Below are 14,890 nucleotides of genomic sequence, written 5' to 3' on the forward strand. Positions count from 1 at the left end.
AATCTGAACTTTTTCATATTATAAGCTCCGATAATACAAATGGTATTTTTGATTAAATACCTGGACATTTTTCAGGTTTAACACATTTCCCTTCTGTTTCAGAGAGAACAAATCCTGTTTTGCAAACACAGCCAGGAGGTTTGCACATAGCTATACAGGCTCGGTTAGTGTTCGGGTAAGTACAAGTTGGTTCACAAGCACTTGTACAGGTTTTGAAGACTGCATTGGGATCTTTGCAGGGCTTAGCTATATGAAGCAAAAAAGTAAATGTAGTAAAAATGGTAGTCTTACAAAACTTTTTTAATTTAGCCAAAGATAGGTCATCATTTTCAATGATGGCTGGTTAAAAGGGATCAATAATAAATAAATTATGTATACATGCACAACCTACGACATCTGAAGCAGAAACACACTCATCATCTTTCACTTAATCTAAAGTATTTCATGCTATACGTTCTGATGATACAAATGATATTATTGATTTAATACCTGGACAGCTTTCAGGTTCAACACATTTTCCTTCTTTTTCAGAAAGAACAAATCCTGGTTTGCAAACACAGCCAGGAGGTTTACACACATCTATACAGGCTCGGTTAGTGTCCGGGTTAGAGCAAGTTGGTTCACAAGCACGTGTACAACTTTTGAAGACTGCATTGGGATCTTTGCAGCGTGGCTTGCCTGTACAAGGCAAAATTAATACGTTCAATGCAATGAAGGTAGTCTTCAATTACTTAATTATGAATCATGAACTATTCTTAATTTAGCCATTCGATTTCTTGGATGATATAGGAAATAAATCAATTATGTATACATAAACAGCTTACCACATTCTGAAGCAGGAATACACTCATCATCTTCGTTTCTAAAGAAACCTTCTTTGCAAACACATCTTGGTGTAGCTGGGTAAACAGGATCACACGGTTTGCCTCTATCTTCGCACCTTTCAGAGAAACATTCTTTCGGATTCCGTTTTAGAACTTCATTTGGTCTAGTACAATTAACGGGAGCTGAAATTAACGTTTAGTTTAGAACAAAAATATACACTCCTAATTTTCCTTTATAAATATTTAAGTAGGTATCAGAAGCGACACTCACGACAATCAGAAGCGTTGACGCATATTGGATTTTCGTAGCTCAACTTCAAGTAGCCAGGCTTACATGCACAACCGCTAGGACAAGGTGCTGCTATAGAACAAGCTACCTGTGCTCGACTGTCAGTAGTAGGGCAGGTATCTCTGCAACTCACGTTGCAATCTACGTATGTTTGGTTAACTCCACAAGTTGGTGGTTGAACTAGACATGAGAAGAGATTGATAATTAGGCACTCATTTGTAGCTCAGATCTTTCATTCTTAGGAATGAAAGATGTATTAGTACATAATTGCTTTTGAGGCATTTTAAAACATGCCTCTTAGGAAGTATATACCTATATAAAATCTTCTTCTGACCAAAATGAGAACCAACGTTTGGTTAATTTAATAAAATATTTACCTCAACAAGATATGCTCTTACCTGGACAGTCGTCTGGGGCGACACATGTACCATTTATTTCAGTGAGAATAAACCCTGGTTTACACACACAACCGCCTGGCCGACATACAGCAATACAGACGTTATTTTTTTGTTTTTTATTCCGATTGGCACAAGTAGCTGGACAGGCACTAGGACAGTCACTGGATGTAGCGTTCAAATCACCATTACATCCTCGATCTACTGGTACAGTGGCTAAAGACGAAAAAAAATACACTTAACAAGATTTTTTGTAATTTTCCTGTTATTCACCAATTTTGAACCCAATATAGGCTACATCTTATTACAAACTACAGACAACACACGTACCCTAGAAGTCTCCTGAAGTATGAAAAAATAAATTACAGTCTTTCTGACTACGTATTTTGATTATTTTTGAGACAAATATGCAGCATGGCATATGTGTATGGATAGAATATATATTCTAAACATACCTGGACAATCTTCAGGCTTCACACATTTTCCTTTATCATTCAGAATATATCCTTCTTTGCAGACACAGCCGCCTGGCCCGCATACGGCAGGACATAATATAGCATCTTCCTTACCCAGATCAGCACATTTAGCTGGACACCTACTAGTGCAATCACTGTATGTAGCATTCAAATCTCCATTGCACCCAAGATTCGCTAAAATAACGTAACTTTATATTATTGCTATTTTAAATCACTGAAACTACAAACAGACAAGGGTTTATTTATCCAATGTGCAATATTTATGACGCCATTATTCTTCTTAATGGTAATTTACTTGCACTTCGAAGTGAAAGAGAAAACATTACCTGGGCACTTTTTGGGGTCGATACATTTGCCATCTTTTTCAATCTTTATAAATCCTGGTTTACACACACAGCCGGGCGGCATGCACATTTTGTTGCAAGGTTGGTTTGTATTAGGCTTATCACAAGTTGCTTGACAAGAGCTTGGACAATCACTAAAGATGGCGTTCTCATCGCCATTGCAGCTTGTGTTTGCTATAGATAGAAAGTAAGATACATTAATTTGATTCCTGGAGCGTTACACATGCTTATAACATCATCGTATTGTAATTTGTCATTAGGGAGGTTGTCACATGATTAAAACAATAAACCTGGTTATAACAAGTAAAAATTGCAACGTAATATTGAACGTACGACATTCTGAAGCAGGAATACACTCATCATCTTCATTCCTAAAGAAACCTTCTTTACAAACACATCTCGGTGTGGCTGGGTAATCAGGATCACATGGTTTGCCTCTATCTTCACATCTTTCAGAGAAACATTCTTTCGGATTCCGTTTAAGAACTTCGTTCTTTCTATTACAATTAACGGCAGCTGAAATTAAAGTTTGGTTTAGAAATAAAACACTCCTTTGTTTTATTTTATATATTGCAATACGATTCGCCATATTTAAAATATTACCAAAAGGCCTAGCTTTTAAGACTAAAATATAGGTGTGGCCAAAGCAAGCGTTTCTATAGTTAAACCTTTTACTCACGACAATCCGAAGCGTTGACGCATATTGGGTTGTTGTAGCTCAACTTCAAGTAGCCAGGCTTACATGCACAGCCGCTTGGACAAGGAGCTGCTATAGAACACGCAACCTGTGCCCGACTATCACTGATAGGGCAGTATTCTGAACATCCATATTTGCAGTCAACGTATGTTTGGTTAGCTCCACAAACGGGTGACTGGCCTGAAGGTAAAATGAAATTTTGGTCGAAACTTCATATAACCTTTACTTCTGATGTGTATCTTCCAGGATTATATCAGCCCACTCACCTGGACAATCTTTAGGTTCAATACAAACTCCACCTCGTTCAGACAGAATGTACCCTGGTTTGCACTGACAACCATTCAGCACACACACGTCGACACAGGCCTCTGGTTCGGGATCAGCACAAGTGGCTGGACAAGCAGTGTCACATTCCACTTTCGTTGCGTTGAGATCTTTGCACGCCGCTGGATCTACAAAATTTAAGATTATGTACACCACGACAATACCCTTGAAATCGTGGTAAGCAAAGAATATAAAGGCGAGTCTACGCTAGACGAACCGAGCACGAGCGAAGCACAAACGGAGCCGTTCTCGGCTTGTCGTTTGCGGTGTCAAGTGTGGACGTACAACGAACCTACAACGATCACTGTTAGCAAATCCCTTTGTGTTCATCAAAAACCGAGAACAGGCGGAACGCACCCGAGCACGAACAAAATGCTCGCAGCGCGCTCGTTAGAGGCTTGTATGTTGGTCCACACTAGACGAATTGTATTCGGCTCTCCTAGCGTAAACGCAGCTTAAAACTGCAGACTAACCTGTACCACATTGATCACTCGGTATGCATATACCAAGACTATTTCTAAGATAACCTTCGATACATTTACACCCCGCTGTACAATTTGTTTCTATGCACATGTATGTAGTGTACAGACTTTCACATGACTCAGGGGGGCAACGGATCTCGCAGTCAGTTTCCACTTCATTTTCTCCACACACAGCTAGAAGCAAGAAATATCAACAACTGTTTATATATATAGTAGAAAACTAGAATAAACATAATTATTAGATTGAATGCACATACGTTTTTCATCGAAACAATCATCAGCAGGCACGCACTCGTCATTATAACTTCGTAAATGTCCCTGGATACAGTCGCAACCTGGTTCGCATTCCGTTGGTGGACAATAATATGAAGAGTAGATACTCTCGCAGGATTGTGGAGGGCATACTATTCGGCAACTAGTTGGCTCTTCATTACGACCACATGAAGAGGGTATCAACGCTAGAAAAAAATATAGAGTACAGTTCTCAAGTAAACCAATACATGCAACTTTACCAAAGTCCAATAAAACACATGAATCTGATGAAGATAATGCAAATTACAAAATTATAGTTAGACAATTTCACGATGATACAAAACTAGCTTCCGCCCGCGGCTTCGCCCGCGTCAAGTTCGGTCATATTGCGTTACAAAGAGAACTCTTCAAAAGTCCGGGATAAAAATTATCCTATGTTCATTCACAAGGGCAACTCTATCTCTGTACCAAATGTTATTAAAATCAGTTCAGTGGTTTAGACGTGAAAGCGACAGACAGAGAGTCAGGCAGAGTTACTTTCGCATTTATAATATTTGTCGGGATTCTTACGGCATGTTGTTTCAGGTATGCAATCTCCAGTAACATTGTCAAACTTTCTGGCAAAACCAGGCTTGCAAACACAGCCTGTGAATGGTTCGCAAGTAGCAGCAGGATCCTGCCCGGGTAACAGTCTATTTCCACAGGTTCTTTGGCAAGTTGTATCTTTTACAACGTACCGCGCATTTTTTGGGCAACGTTTTGCTTCTAAAAAAGGAAAAATATTAAGTATCGCTCAATTTCACGACTCACACTCACTTCCATTAATAAACCAAATCAAAATGATTTGCAGTAGTAAAAGATCCGATGCTACATATAATATCAACGATGCAGTAAAAGGATTAATAATATCCAATTTTTATTACCTGGACAATTCCAAGGTCTAACACATTTCCCATCAATTTCATTGAGAACAAATCCTTTTCTACATTCGCAGCCATCTTTTACACACATTCTGGCACAAGGTTTAGGATTTGGTGATGCACATGTCAACGGACATGGATTTGGGCAGCTTTTGAATATTGCATTACGATCTCTGCATCTGTTGCCTAAAAAAGACATTGGGCATGTTAACAATCAAAAAGAAATCTTCTACGTCTGTTTTACAACAACTAATTATCGTTAGACAATCCGCAGCACTTTTTCTTTTTGCGAGTAAAAGGCAGTCGAATAGAAATATTGAATGCTCAGTGTTTTGCCACGTACTGGGCATTTTCAGTGAAGTTATCCGCAGTACTATTTTAGTCAATAGCAGTTTTCTAATTAGTCAAAAAGAAATATTATGATGAAAATGAAAAATGAAATAAAGATAAGAACAAACCTCTACGATGACTTATAACAGATGTGTAAGAAGACGATGAAGAAGAGATAGAAGATGATCTAGAACTAAAATGAGCAGATGAATTTGATGCTGGATCTGATATTGAATATTCTTTAGTAGCTATGGCATAACCAATAGCATCTGCCTTAGCTGTATAAACTTGATCCTCTGGATTTCCAATAGGTTCAGTATCAGAAGCTGTAAACGTAAATGAAAGTCATGACTCACGAAATGCCGTTAAAGTGTGTTGATTAATGTAGTAGATATGAAAATATGTAAGAAGTTTAATTAGTCACGGCGGTTCGGTAGTAAAAGAGATAATACGTAATTTGGGCAATTAGCATGCATGAAAAGCAAATTAAATTACTGATAGTTATAATAAATGTACCCAAAGCTGATTAAACAGATACAAATTTGAATTTTGCAAATGAATTTGGGATAGACGTAGGTACAATCTGGTGTTCTTTGTCAACTAATCATAAATAAATAAAAAATATTATATTGGCGCACGAGATTCTTTAGGTTACTGTTGTAATGAGTATTGTTTATTATGAAAACAAGCAATTATGCTTGGTATTCCATAGAAACTTTAAACACCTGTGCACACCTAGTATGAGCAATAAGGTCTTTCAACAAAACATGTATTATATCGCGTTTTTACATTGATAAGCGATAGATTGAGATATCGAAAAGTCGTTTTGTAAGGAATAAAATATTTGTTCAAAAGAGTTACCTAATTGAGTTTAAGAATTGTTATCGTCCATATATCCATTTTTACGAGATCAAACAAAGTCAATGACGAGAAACATTTTAAAATGGCGCACATCCCTGTAAAATTATTTTTGCAACAAAGGCATAATGACAAGACGTATAATGTGAACGAATAAAAAATTGAATACATTTACTTATATACAAAGAGGTAAGAAAGAAGATAGAATAAAGTTTTCTTTCGTTTCTGCAGTAAGAATCGATTTTTTATTAGCTTCTTATCAACCAGTCAACTTGTGGATTGACTACTAACAGCTCTATTTTTTTTTTTTAATGTTTTATAATTTATCCATAGTCTCAAAAATCTACTTACCGCACAGTTTCCCAGAAACACAGGGTCCAGTACCATCATTGTTCAGTCTAACAAGGTTGGGGTTGCAGACACAACCTGTGTACGGCTTGCACAGACCGTCGTTCACGGCCTTACGGTTTGCACAGGTTCTACGGCATTCCGGATCGTTTCGCGTGTAATGTTCTCCTTTTGGGCATGTTGGTACTGCACGCATGATAATAAAGGAGACAAAAAGACGTTTCATATATCAAATCTGTTCATCATATAAAAAATTATGCGAATATTTTGCTAAAAAATAAAAGTAAGAAAAAATCCTAAAATATATAGATACTGGTCAAAATAAACATGAATTAATAAAAGTTAATATCTTCATTATTTAAAAAACGAATTGATATTGCATATATTTTTGCAATTTGCAAAAATTTATTATAATGTTTGATGGCAAAGCATCTAATTCATCTAAAACAAATAATTTAATTCCTAAAAAAATACAAAGAATGTTTACTGACCTGTTTCACATTTCGAAGTCGTATTGTCGACAACACCACCAGTAAAAGGCAAAATAAAAAGCACTACTAACAGCAACATCATAAACTAACCACTGCCCGTGTTTGGTAAAACAGCTGTCCTATTTATCACCTTCGCAAAACAACCATTAATTTTAAACTATCTATTGAAAATGTTTTAAACAAATAAAAAAATATCACCATTACAGGTGTACAAATTCAATATTGTAATTAAACAGTCAGTTAATATATGCACGATTAATGTATAAAAAAATTGATGGCTACCGTTTGATCATGAAATTAAACGCGTGCATCATTAAGTACGTTTGAAGCGAAATTTTCAAAGCGTGGACTTGTTTTTATTCATTAGCACCTACATAAAACACGCTCGTTTATGTTAACTATAAAAGGGGTTCGTTGAATAAAAATGCCTTTTAGTTGAAATGGAATTTTGAAATTGTTTTTCAGTTATTTATTTACTTATTTATGAATTTTTGTACACACACAATGGGAAAACGCAACGGGAAGATTTGTGTAAATTATATTTTGTGTAAACTATGATCCATTTTTTTTTTCAGGTATGCCATTTTCTATGTAAATAATAAACCATTGTGTGTAATTCATATCAAATCGTTTATCCCGTTATAATTATTGTTCTTGTTGCAGTTTCTGAAATGTGGTTGTTATCAATATTTACTTAAACTTTTTATTTCTTAATTACCATTCCCAGAAAACTGAACATATACCTAAAGAATACCATATTGATTTAATAAATTCCGATATCTTGAAATCATTTAATTTAAGATCCCAATAGCTCTCGGGGAACAAATATATAAGCAAATTTTTTATATCACATCACGTTTATACTAAATCCAAGAAATGTAAATGATATTACCATAATATTTATCCAAGTTCAATAATTTTATTTACATTTTCAGGTCAATGTCCTTGAATTAAAATGACACCTGTACAATAAAATTCAGGTGAATTAAAATTGATATTTTTACGATGTATTACGGATCTATCATAGCGTAATTCGTTCGTCTGGTTCGCCCCGTTTGGCTCTGATATTTGCACCATCACATTATTTAATCGATTCGTAAAAAATCTGCATTTAAAATATAGTGCTGACCTCAAAGAACCCAAAAGATTAACCGTTGGTATAGCATTCACTTTCGATAGATTTATTTTCCAGTTACCGCAGCTGTTAAGCCTTAGATCCCAAAGGCCATAAATAAATAAAATATCAGTAAAAAGCTTTTTAACTTTACTAATAAACCTTACACTTTCTGGGAATAGGTAAACAAGAACATACGAAAGGCTTTTAGTTTTAAAAGGGTAGATAATGAACGCTCGCGAACCTTTTACGCGATGTGTGAGATTTCAAAGGCATGTCCGGTGCCTTTTGTTGGTACCTGCCTTGTTTATTCATGGGCTTATACGTAGTGTAGTGTATGAAGGAGTTTTTATCATCAAGGATTTTTTTTTGGGAGGCTTCTGTATATCAGTGAACTATACCTACAGGGGATAATTACATTTCCGAGAGGATAATCCACTTAAAAAACGCTGGCTGTTAGTATGACCAGTGATGTAACCTGTTAGTAAGATGGATCTAGGTGCCACCGGGGTAATTTATCATAAGGTTAATTAACGCTTGTCGAGGTTGGTCGGCGGATGGGTGACCATGTCATACGATTTCCTCCGCCTCTAAGAAGACCCATGTTTCTGAAGGCATGTTATAATATCGGCAAGGGGTATTGCCCGGGTAACGGGGTTAAGGAGTCAGATAGTACCTATTTATCTGCCTCTAGTAACTGAAAGCCGATCCCAACAGAGTTAACAAAAGGCTAAGCAGATGATAATCAGACCGTTCTTTTAAACTAGCTACACAACACACAAAGCTAGACAAAACCTGTAGACAGTTCAGCAGAAATTCCATCACAGCCGAAACGAATCCAATGTTACAAAGAGACGTTTAACTTACATAATTGAAATAAGACATTGTGATTTACCTCCAGGTCCCATAACTCATCAAGCGCATTAGTATGCAGGCAGCGATGCTCTGGTCATAAGGCAATAACTGACTGTTAAGATGTTACGGTCCTGTTGTACTGAGACAATTTCGTGTCCCACGCCAATATGAGGTAGATACCTACTAGCCCATCGGAAAAAAAATACAGATTTTTGCGGAATATTCGATTGTCATTGGTCAGTCTAGGAATTAAGTTTATATTCTCAGAATTAAAGCCTTGTAGTGCAAATTCCGTGTGTAGATTTTTAATAAATCGTGCGGATTTAAATAAATAGTGCGGATATTTTTTGAAAATCAATATAAATATTTTGTTGTTGCAATTTTATTATTTTTTGCTTGGAACAAAAACTTGGTATTATACAAGGAACACGTTTCCCGAGCTACAAGTTACCAAGAAACATCAAACTGGAACTAATTTCACAAACATTAATTTGTGAACGAGGTCCATCTGGGAGCTGAACTGGGGCATTCCTAATGCTTTAGTGGTCAACTTATCCTGTTAGACGGATAGCAGGTAATCTTGTTGTAATCATCATTATGATGACTACATAAGTATTCCGCGTATTAAACAGGTGACGAAACTACTATATTTTGACAACTAACTTCTGATGTTTATACTACACTACAGGTCAGCTTTTGCATGAAAGACAAACACAGTTGTTTAAATCGGTAATTGATGTCGTTGAAAACTCCAAAATGGCACAATCTGGACTGAAATTCATATGCGGCAAGTGAATTTTATCTTAAAACCTGAAAACTAAAATTCATATACGGCAAGTGAATATTACTTAAAATCTCTACATGGCCTTTAAGATTCAAGTAAAGCATCTTCCGAATGGCCAACGAAATAAGCCATTAGGTAAGGTAACATAGAATTTTATATCATTCGATCTTTCTGTAATTCCACGACGCTATACATAGGGGACCTCGGTACAAAGGCATATTAAATTTAAAAATGTACGCAGGCGAGATTGCTTGGCGGTGTATTCAGGAAATATTTGGGCATTACCGTGAAGGCTTGAAGGGTTGAAGATGCGAGATAAGATGGTTTTACTTATTCATTAACATTTAGTGGATGTTTATTGATGACTTTGTTTCGCGGGTGAAACACAGTCAACACACACAACACAACACAGTTCGTTCATTCGTGCGTTCCAAGGGCACGTCCGACTCAATCTGAAAGGCAAACTTCATCTTATTCGCTCCAATACATTTTTGTAAACGGGAACGCTACACTATCTCCGAGTAGTAGGTATAGGCTATATTTGATCCAAGTACCTAAGGGAAGAATTTCCCCCGGGACGCGGGTGAAACCGCAGGAAATCAAGTGCCTCTCAGTTTTTGATGACCCATCAAAAGCTGACGCATGAGGATTAACAATGAGACTTGGTCTGATAAAATATTTAATACACCAAGGAACACAAGGAGTAAGGTTGTAAGTGTATTATTGCTCCTGTATGCGGAGAACCATTTTTGGGACATAATTAAATGACCAATGAGTATCAGACTTTTGCTGACTATAACTCACTTCTGATCTAGGAGCCATTTGTGTCACAAACCTTTATTAACCTTTACGGCTACACATAATATAAACAACCGTGTTACTAAGACATTGAGTTTATACCAGCAACTATTTCCCAATTATTTCAAAGGTTTTATTTAAGAAAGCATAGCAAATAGATATAAGGATAATCAGAAACTTCTTACAAGTTTTCGTCAGATTTTAACCATTTTAACTTAGAACAGTAGAAGGATCGGCATAGATTCGTTTTGATCATTAAAATTCAATTTGACACGGCCATTTGGAATGGTTTAAAGGGATTTTCGGCCTTACCCTTTACCTAAAAGGCTTTTACGACGGTAATAAGGTGCCTACACTATTTCACTACTCTGTAACAGGGCTTAATGTAATTAAGGAAGGTGTGCACTAATTTGCTTAAGATATAACTGACGATCCAAAAATAAAGTAAAAGTACACAATTGATAATAAAAATTAATTTATTTCAAAAATTATATTAACAATTTTACCACAAAATTATGATACAATTTATTCTTCACAATGAAAATAAACATTTTATTATTTTACAAGATATACAGTGAAATTACATAAGGTAACATTTTACTCCCAATATGAAATAAATAAAAAAAAACGTTAGTATCGGTTTGGCACAAATCACATTTTCAAGCCAGATTCAAAAATAAACATTCTATAAAAACTGAGCATTTTTGTTTATTATGCTAATTATATTTTCCATAAAACTACGCCATACCTATGACAGAATAAAAATGTTCCTTGCCTTATAAAAATCATAAGTGAAAATACGCGTTGATGCAAATTTTCAAACGCAAGTAAAAGACCATAGTATAAACCTTATAATACATTTTAACAGTAACTGGCACAAAATTCGTAAAGAATATGTAGAGAAATAAGATAAAAAGTTTTGTTCATAGAGTGAAATCATTAGAAAACAGTTGAAATAAGTCTAAAAAATACACTGTATTGCAAAAATATTGGGGCCACCGTTTGATCTAACAAGACAGTCAAGACGAATTTGTTTAAGTACAAAAGTAATTGAACAAACAGTAGTCTCAATATACAAACAATGTATAAAGTACAAAATTGAACCAATAGTTGACAGATGGCACTTGGCCAGAGAAGCGTAAAAAAATAGATTTACAAAAATAGTTCATAAAGTCTTTGTACCTGTATTTACAATTCAGGTACCTTAAAAATATACATCACCATGTAATGCCATATTTACATCATTATTATGCACATTTTGTTCATAAAAATGGACTAGCCTTGGCTAAGAAATTACGTTACATTTAAGTACAAAAAAAATACATCTAAAAATTCGTTATTCACATTTAAACTTTAAGTATTCAAAAGTTCAGTCGTATTCTTATTACACGAAGAAAATTATTATATTCGTTGAACACAAATGATATAAAAATATTTTTTTTTTTTTATAAAATTAATTATTTGCGGACGGAATTCACATCCATTCAATCACTTAGGGGTTCAAGTCACTGCTTGGTCTCGCGTTAACACTTTGAGAAAGAAATATATTCACTATTTAGTTAACAGTTTTACTTTATAACTCTGTGGTAGTTTCGACTGGTGACTGGTCGTAATTGTAACCGGTAAAGTTTCTCTTACCGAAGGTTACGTTCTCGTTGTCCGAGGCCCTGGAATAGAAAAACCTATGATTACGTTTAGCAGTCAGACCACGCAAATGTTTCAAGAAGGAGTTTATGACAAACTAACATTATTTTTAAAGTTTTTAAATAACACTTGGATTTAGATTTGGATAATTTTCGATTTAAATCCAGTGATTTTTTATTAGTTACACTATTACTAAGTAAAGTCTCATAAGAATTACAAAGGTCAAATCAAATCAGAAAAGTAAAATGAGTAGGAAAGCGCTTCATTAATGTAAAGAATGGGATAATTAGTACTTTTATACCATAACCCAAGACCTTCAAAAGATTCAGTAATAAGCTAGGCAGAAGAATTAAATTCTATCTAAACCAAAACCAATAAGAAGCTACCACACCCTAAAAAGTCACCAAAAAAACCAACCTACCTCTGCAACCCAGGTATCTCATCATACGCCATTATAGGCTGCGTTACTTTCTTCTTATGGTTGTTCCCACCATTGATTTTCCTTCCGAGCGTGGTTGCCAGCAACCCGCTGCCAACATTGTTGTTGTTGACGCGGGGTAACGTGCCTATCGCGTTGTTGAGCGGGTGAGCGGTAGGCGCCCGGCGGTTGAGCGTCTGAGTATTCCGTATGAGTGTTGAGTTGTTGGCTATTGGCTCAAACAGTTGGCTGTTGTGCATGTTGTTGAGAGTGCCCCCGTTTTCGTTGACGCTTGATGCGCGTGCTGTTGTTGCTGTTTCAGATAGGGTGGGGCTGCGTTCTCCTGTAAGATATGAAATTATTAGCTGTGAATTTGTTTTTTGTCGGAGAGTAAGTTGTATATAACCTTCACGATGACCAAAGTATAAAAAGTCGTTAAATTGCAGCTAATTGATCAAATTAAAACACGAGGTTCAACCCACCCTTATTTACTAGAAGAACATCTCTTTCATTTTTTGAATATTGCAAAATAAAAATAAAATGAAAAATTTGCTTTTAGTGTGATACGTTGATAAATTATACGGGCTTATTAAAAAATAATGTTTATAAAACTCTGTCTGAATTAAATAATTAATTGGAATTATTTACCTTAAAACTTAATGATCAAGTAATACGTACCATTATCCTTAGACATATATTGCACACTGTGTATATTAAAGGCGTGGTTGTTTGGACTGAAATCTAGCTGCAAGTCAGCGTCATCCACTGCCATGTTCAAAACCTGGAACAATGCATTTCTTATTAACAATATTTTATACCTATGTACATGCATTTAGTGAACGGTGAACCCCTGTAATATTTAAGCCTGAAAAAAAAATGGTATGATCATAAAAAGCAATATTTTTTTTTTTTAGACAAATGTTTATCACTATTTTTTGAGAAGTCTTGAACGTGTCTATTAAAATATTAACGATTTGCATGCACCATAAAATATTTTTGTGACTACTCAAAATAATCAAGAATTGTGTTTCACGATTTCGTGAATAATTTACATATTTCTAGAATATCAGTTCTAACAAGCATTAAGTGCAACATACAAACATGCATCACATTGACATGCAAACATTTTTCAAAATAAAAATGACTAACGACCACGCTAATGACGCATAAAGCATCAGTTTGAACACAATAGAGATGAAATACGAGAAAATATAGATATAAAAAGAAAAATGCATTCTAAGCATTCTCGAATTCCACTAACCTTTATAATCTGCATGCTACCCAACTAACAACAGGAATGAATGAAACAGATTACATACTCGGTTATTTACCTGAGTTTCGTACCGGGGCGCGGGTTCGTCTTCACTAGACTCGTAGCCTGAAGCCGGTCGGGGTGTTGGCATGCTCATACTGAGCGTGCCGTACTGTTGTATGGCTTGTTCTTTGTGTTTTTTGTATCTGGAAGAGGATTTAGTAATTAATTATTTACTTTTTTTATAAGTTGAATTTTGTTTAGAGATCCTGCTGATCTCCATATATGAAAACAAGCGCCGTACCCGATAATCTAGGAAGACATTATTAATTGTTTAGAAGGGCAGTTACATTGACAAGTTAGTTTTATGTAAGGTTTTTCAGGGTCCTTTCTATTCAGATTTTGATATTTCAAACTTCTGTGGATTTCAACTGACTCTGTTAACTACATACATACATGGGAGTTTTGGATGCGAACGCGAGTTCGTCTGATGTTCGCTCAAAATTACGTTATGAATGTGGCGAGCGGCGCAGCGGCCATGTGCGTCAGACGCCTACTTATAACAAACTTACGGCATCCCTATTCCATTGCTGTTTTTGACTAAGATTAAGGTTCCCCTTTTAAAAGAGCTGATATACCTCCTCATTCAATATTTACCTGTTCCAAGAAGCACAGATATAAATAGTAGCCGCTATAGCCGCGACCAGCACTACGGCAGCTAACGCGATGAGCGCGGCGGGCAGCGCGGTGGCGAGCGGCGCGGCCGCCACGTGCGGGCGCCGCGCCTGCTCCGCGGCCGCCAGCGGGGCGCGGATAGACCCCACTGCTGTTTGTAGGCGGGCTGCTACGGCCTTGTGGACGCCTGATTCTATTGCCCTGGGAAATAGATATTTTTTTAAGTATAATTTGCGTAAAAAAAGGAAAAGTCAAGAAAAATACCGATACTATCTAAATCTGGTTAGACCGAAACCTCAACATAGTTTTCTTCATTTTGA

At 36.0% G+C, this 14,890-nt stretch overlaps 2 protein-coding genes across 6 annotated transcripts in view; both read right to left on the reverse strand.

Moving 5' to 3' along the window:
• LOC124634679 (zonadhesin-like) overlaps positions 1 to 6,735 on the reverse strand; it is a 35,020-nt gene extending 28,285 nt beyond the window's left edge. The window contains exons 1-16 of the mRNA XM_047170340.1: positions 6,543 to 6,735; positions 5,462 to 5,659; positions 5,007 to 5,189; positions 4,654 to 4,848; positions 4,089 to 4,289; positions 3,823 to 4,005; positions 3,298 to 3,477; positions 3,008 to 3,205; positions 2,662 to 2,844; positions 2,311 to 2,502; positions 1,964 to 2,158; positions 1,512 to 1,724; positions 1,096 to 1,293; positions 825 to 1,007; positions 490 to 678; positions 61 to 246 (exon numbers count right to left, since the gene is read on the reverse strand). Coding sequence (XP_047026296.1) covers positions 61 to 246; positions 490 to 678; positions 825 to 1,007; positions 1,096 to 1,293; positions 1,512 to 1,724; positions 1,964 to 2,158; positions 2,311 to 2,502; positions 2,662 to 2,844; positions 3,008 to 3,205; positions 3,298 to 3,477; positions 3,823 to 4,005; positions 4,089 to 4,289; positions 4,654 to 4,848; positions 5,007 to 5,189; positions 5,462 to 5,659; positions 6,543 to 6,735 — 3,070 coding nt within the window. The remainder of the gene's footprint in view (positions 1 to 60; positions 247 to 489; positions 679 to 824; positions 1,008 to 1,095; positions 1,294 to 1,511; positions 1,725 to 1,963; positions 2,159 to 2,310; positions 2,503 to 2,661; positions 2,845 to 3,007; positions 3,206 to 3,297; positions 3,478 to 3,822; positions 4,006 to 4,088; positions 4,290 to 4,653; positions 4,849 to 5,006; positions 5,190 to 5,461; positions 5,660 to 6,542) is intronic.
• A 4,304-nt stretch (positions 6,736 to 11,039) lies between these two features.
• LOC124634227 (cadherin-99C) overlaps positions 11,040 to 14,890 on the reverse strand; it is a 142,782-nt gene continuing 138,931 nt past the window's right edge. For 3 of the 5 annotated variants that reach the window (XM_047169678.1, XM_047169676.1, XM_047169679.1), the window contains 5 exons: positions 14,553 to 14,771; positions 13,975 to 14,101; positions 13,322 to 13,424; positions 12,647 to 12,986; positions 11,040 to 12,263 (listed from right to left, as the gene is read on the reverse strand). In XM_047169678.1, the coding sequence (XP_047025634.1) occupies positions 12,155 to 12,263; positions 12,647 to 12,986; positions 13,322 to 13,424; positions 13,975 to 14,101; positions 14,553 to 14,771 (898 nt within the window). In that variant the 3' untranslated portion in view covers positions 11,040 to 12,154. Of the gene's footprint in view, positions 12,264 to 12,646; positions 12,987 to 13,320; positions 13,425 to 13,974; positions 14,102 to 14,552; positions 14,772 to 14,890 lie in introns of those variants that run through there. The other 2 variants (XM_047169677.1, XM_047169680.1) reach the window with 2 other exon arrangements.

This window comes from Helicoverpa zea, chromosome 11 (genome assembly GCF_022581195.2).
Source record: "Helicoverpa zea isolate HzStark_Cry1AcR chromosome 11, ilHelZeax1.1, whole genome shotgun sequence".
NCBI lineage: Eukaryota > Metazoa > Arthropoda > Insecta > Lepidoptera > Noctuidae > Helicoverpa > Helicoverpa zea.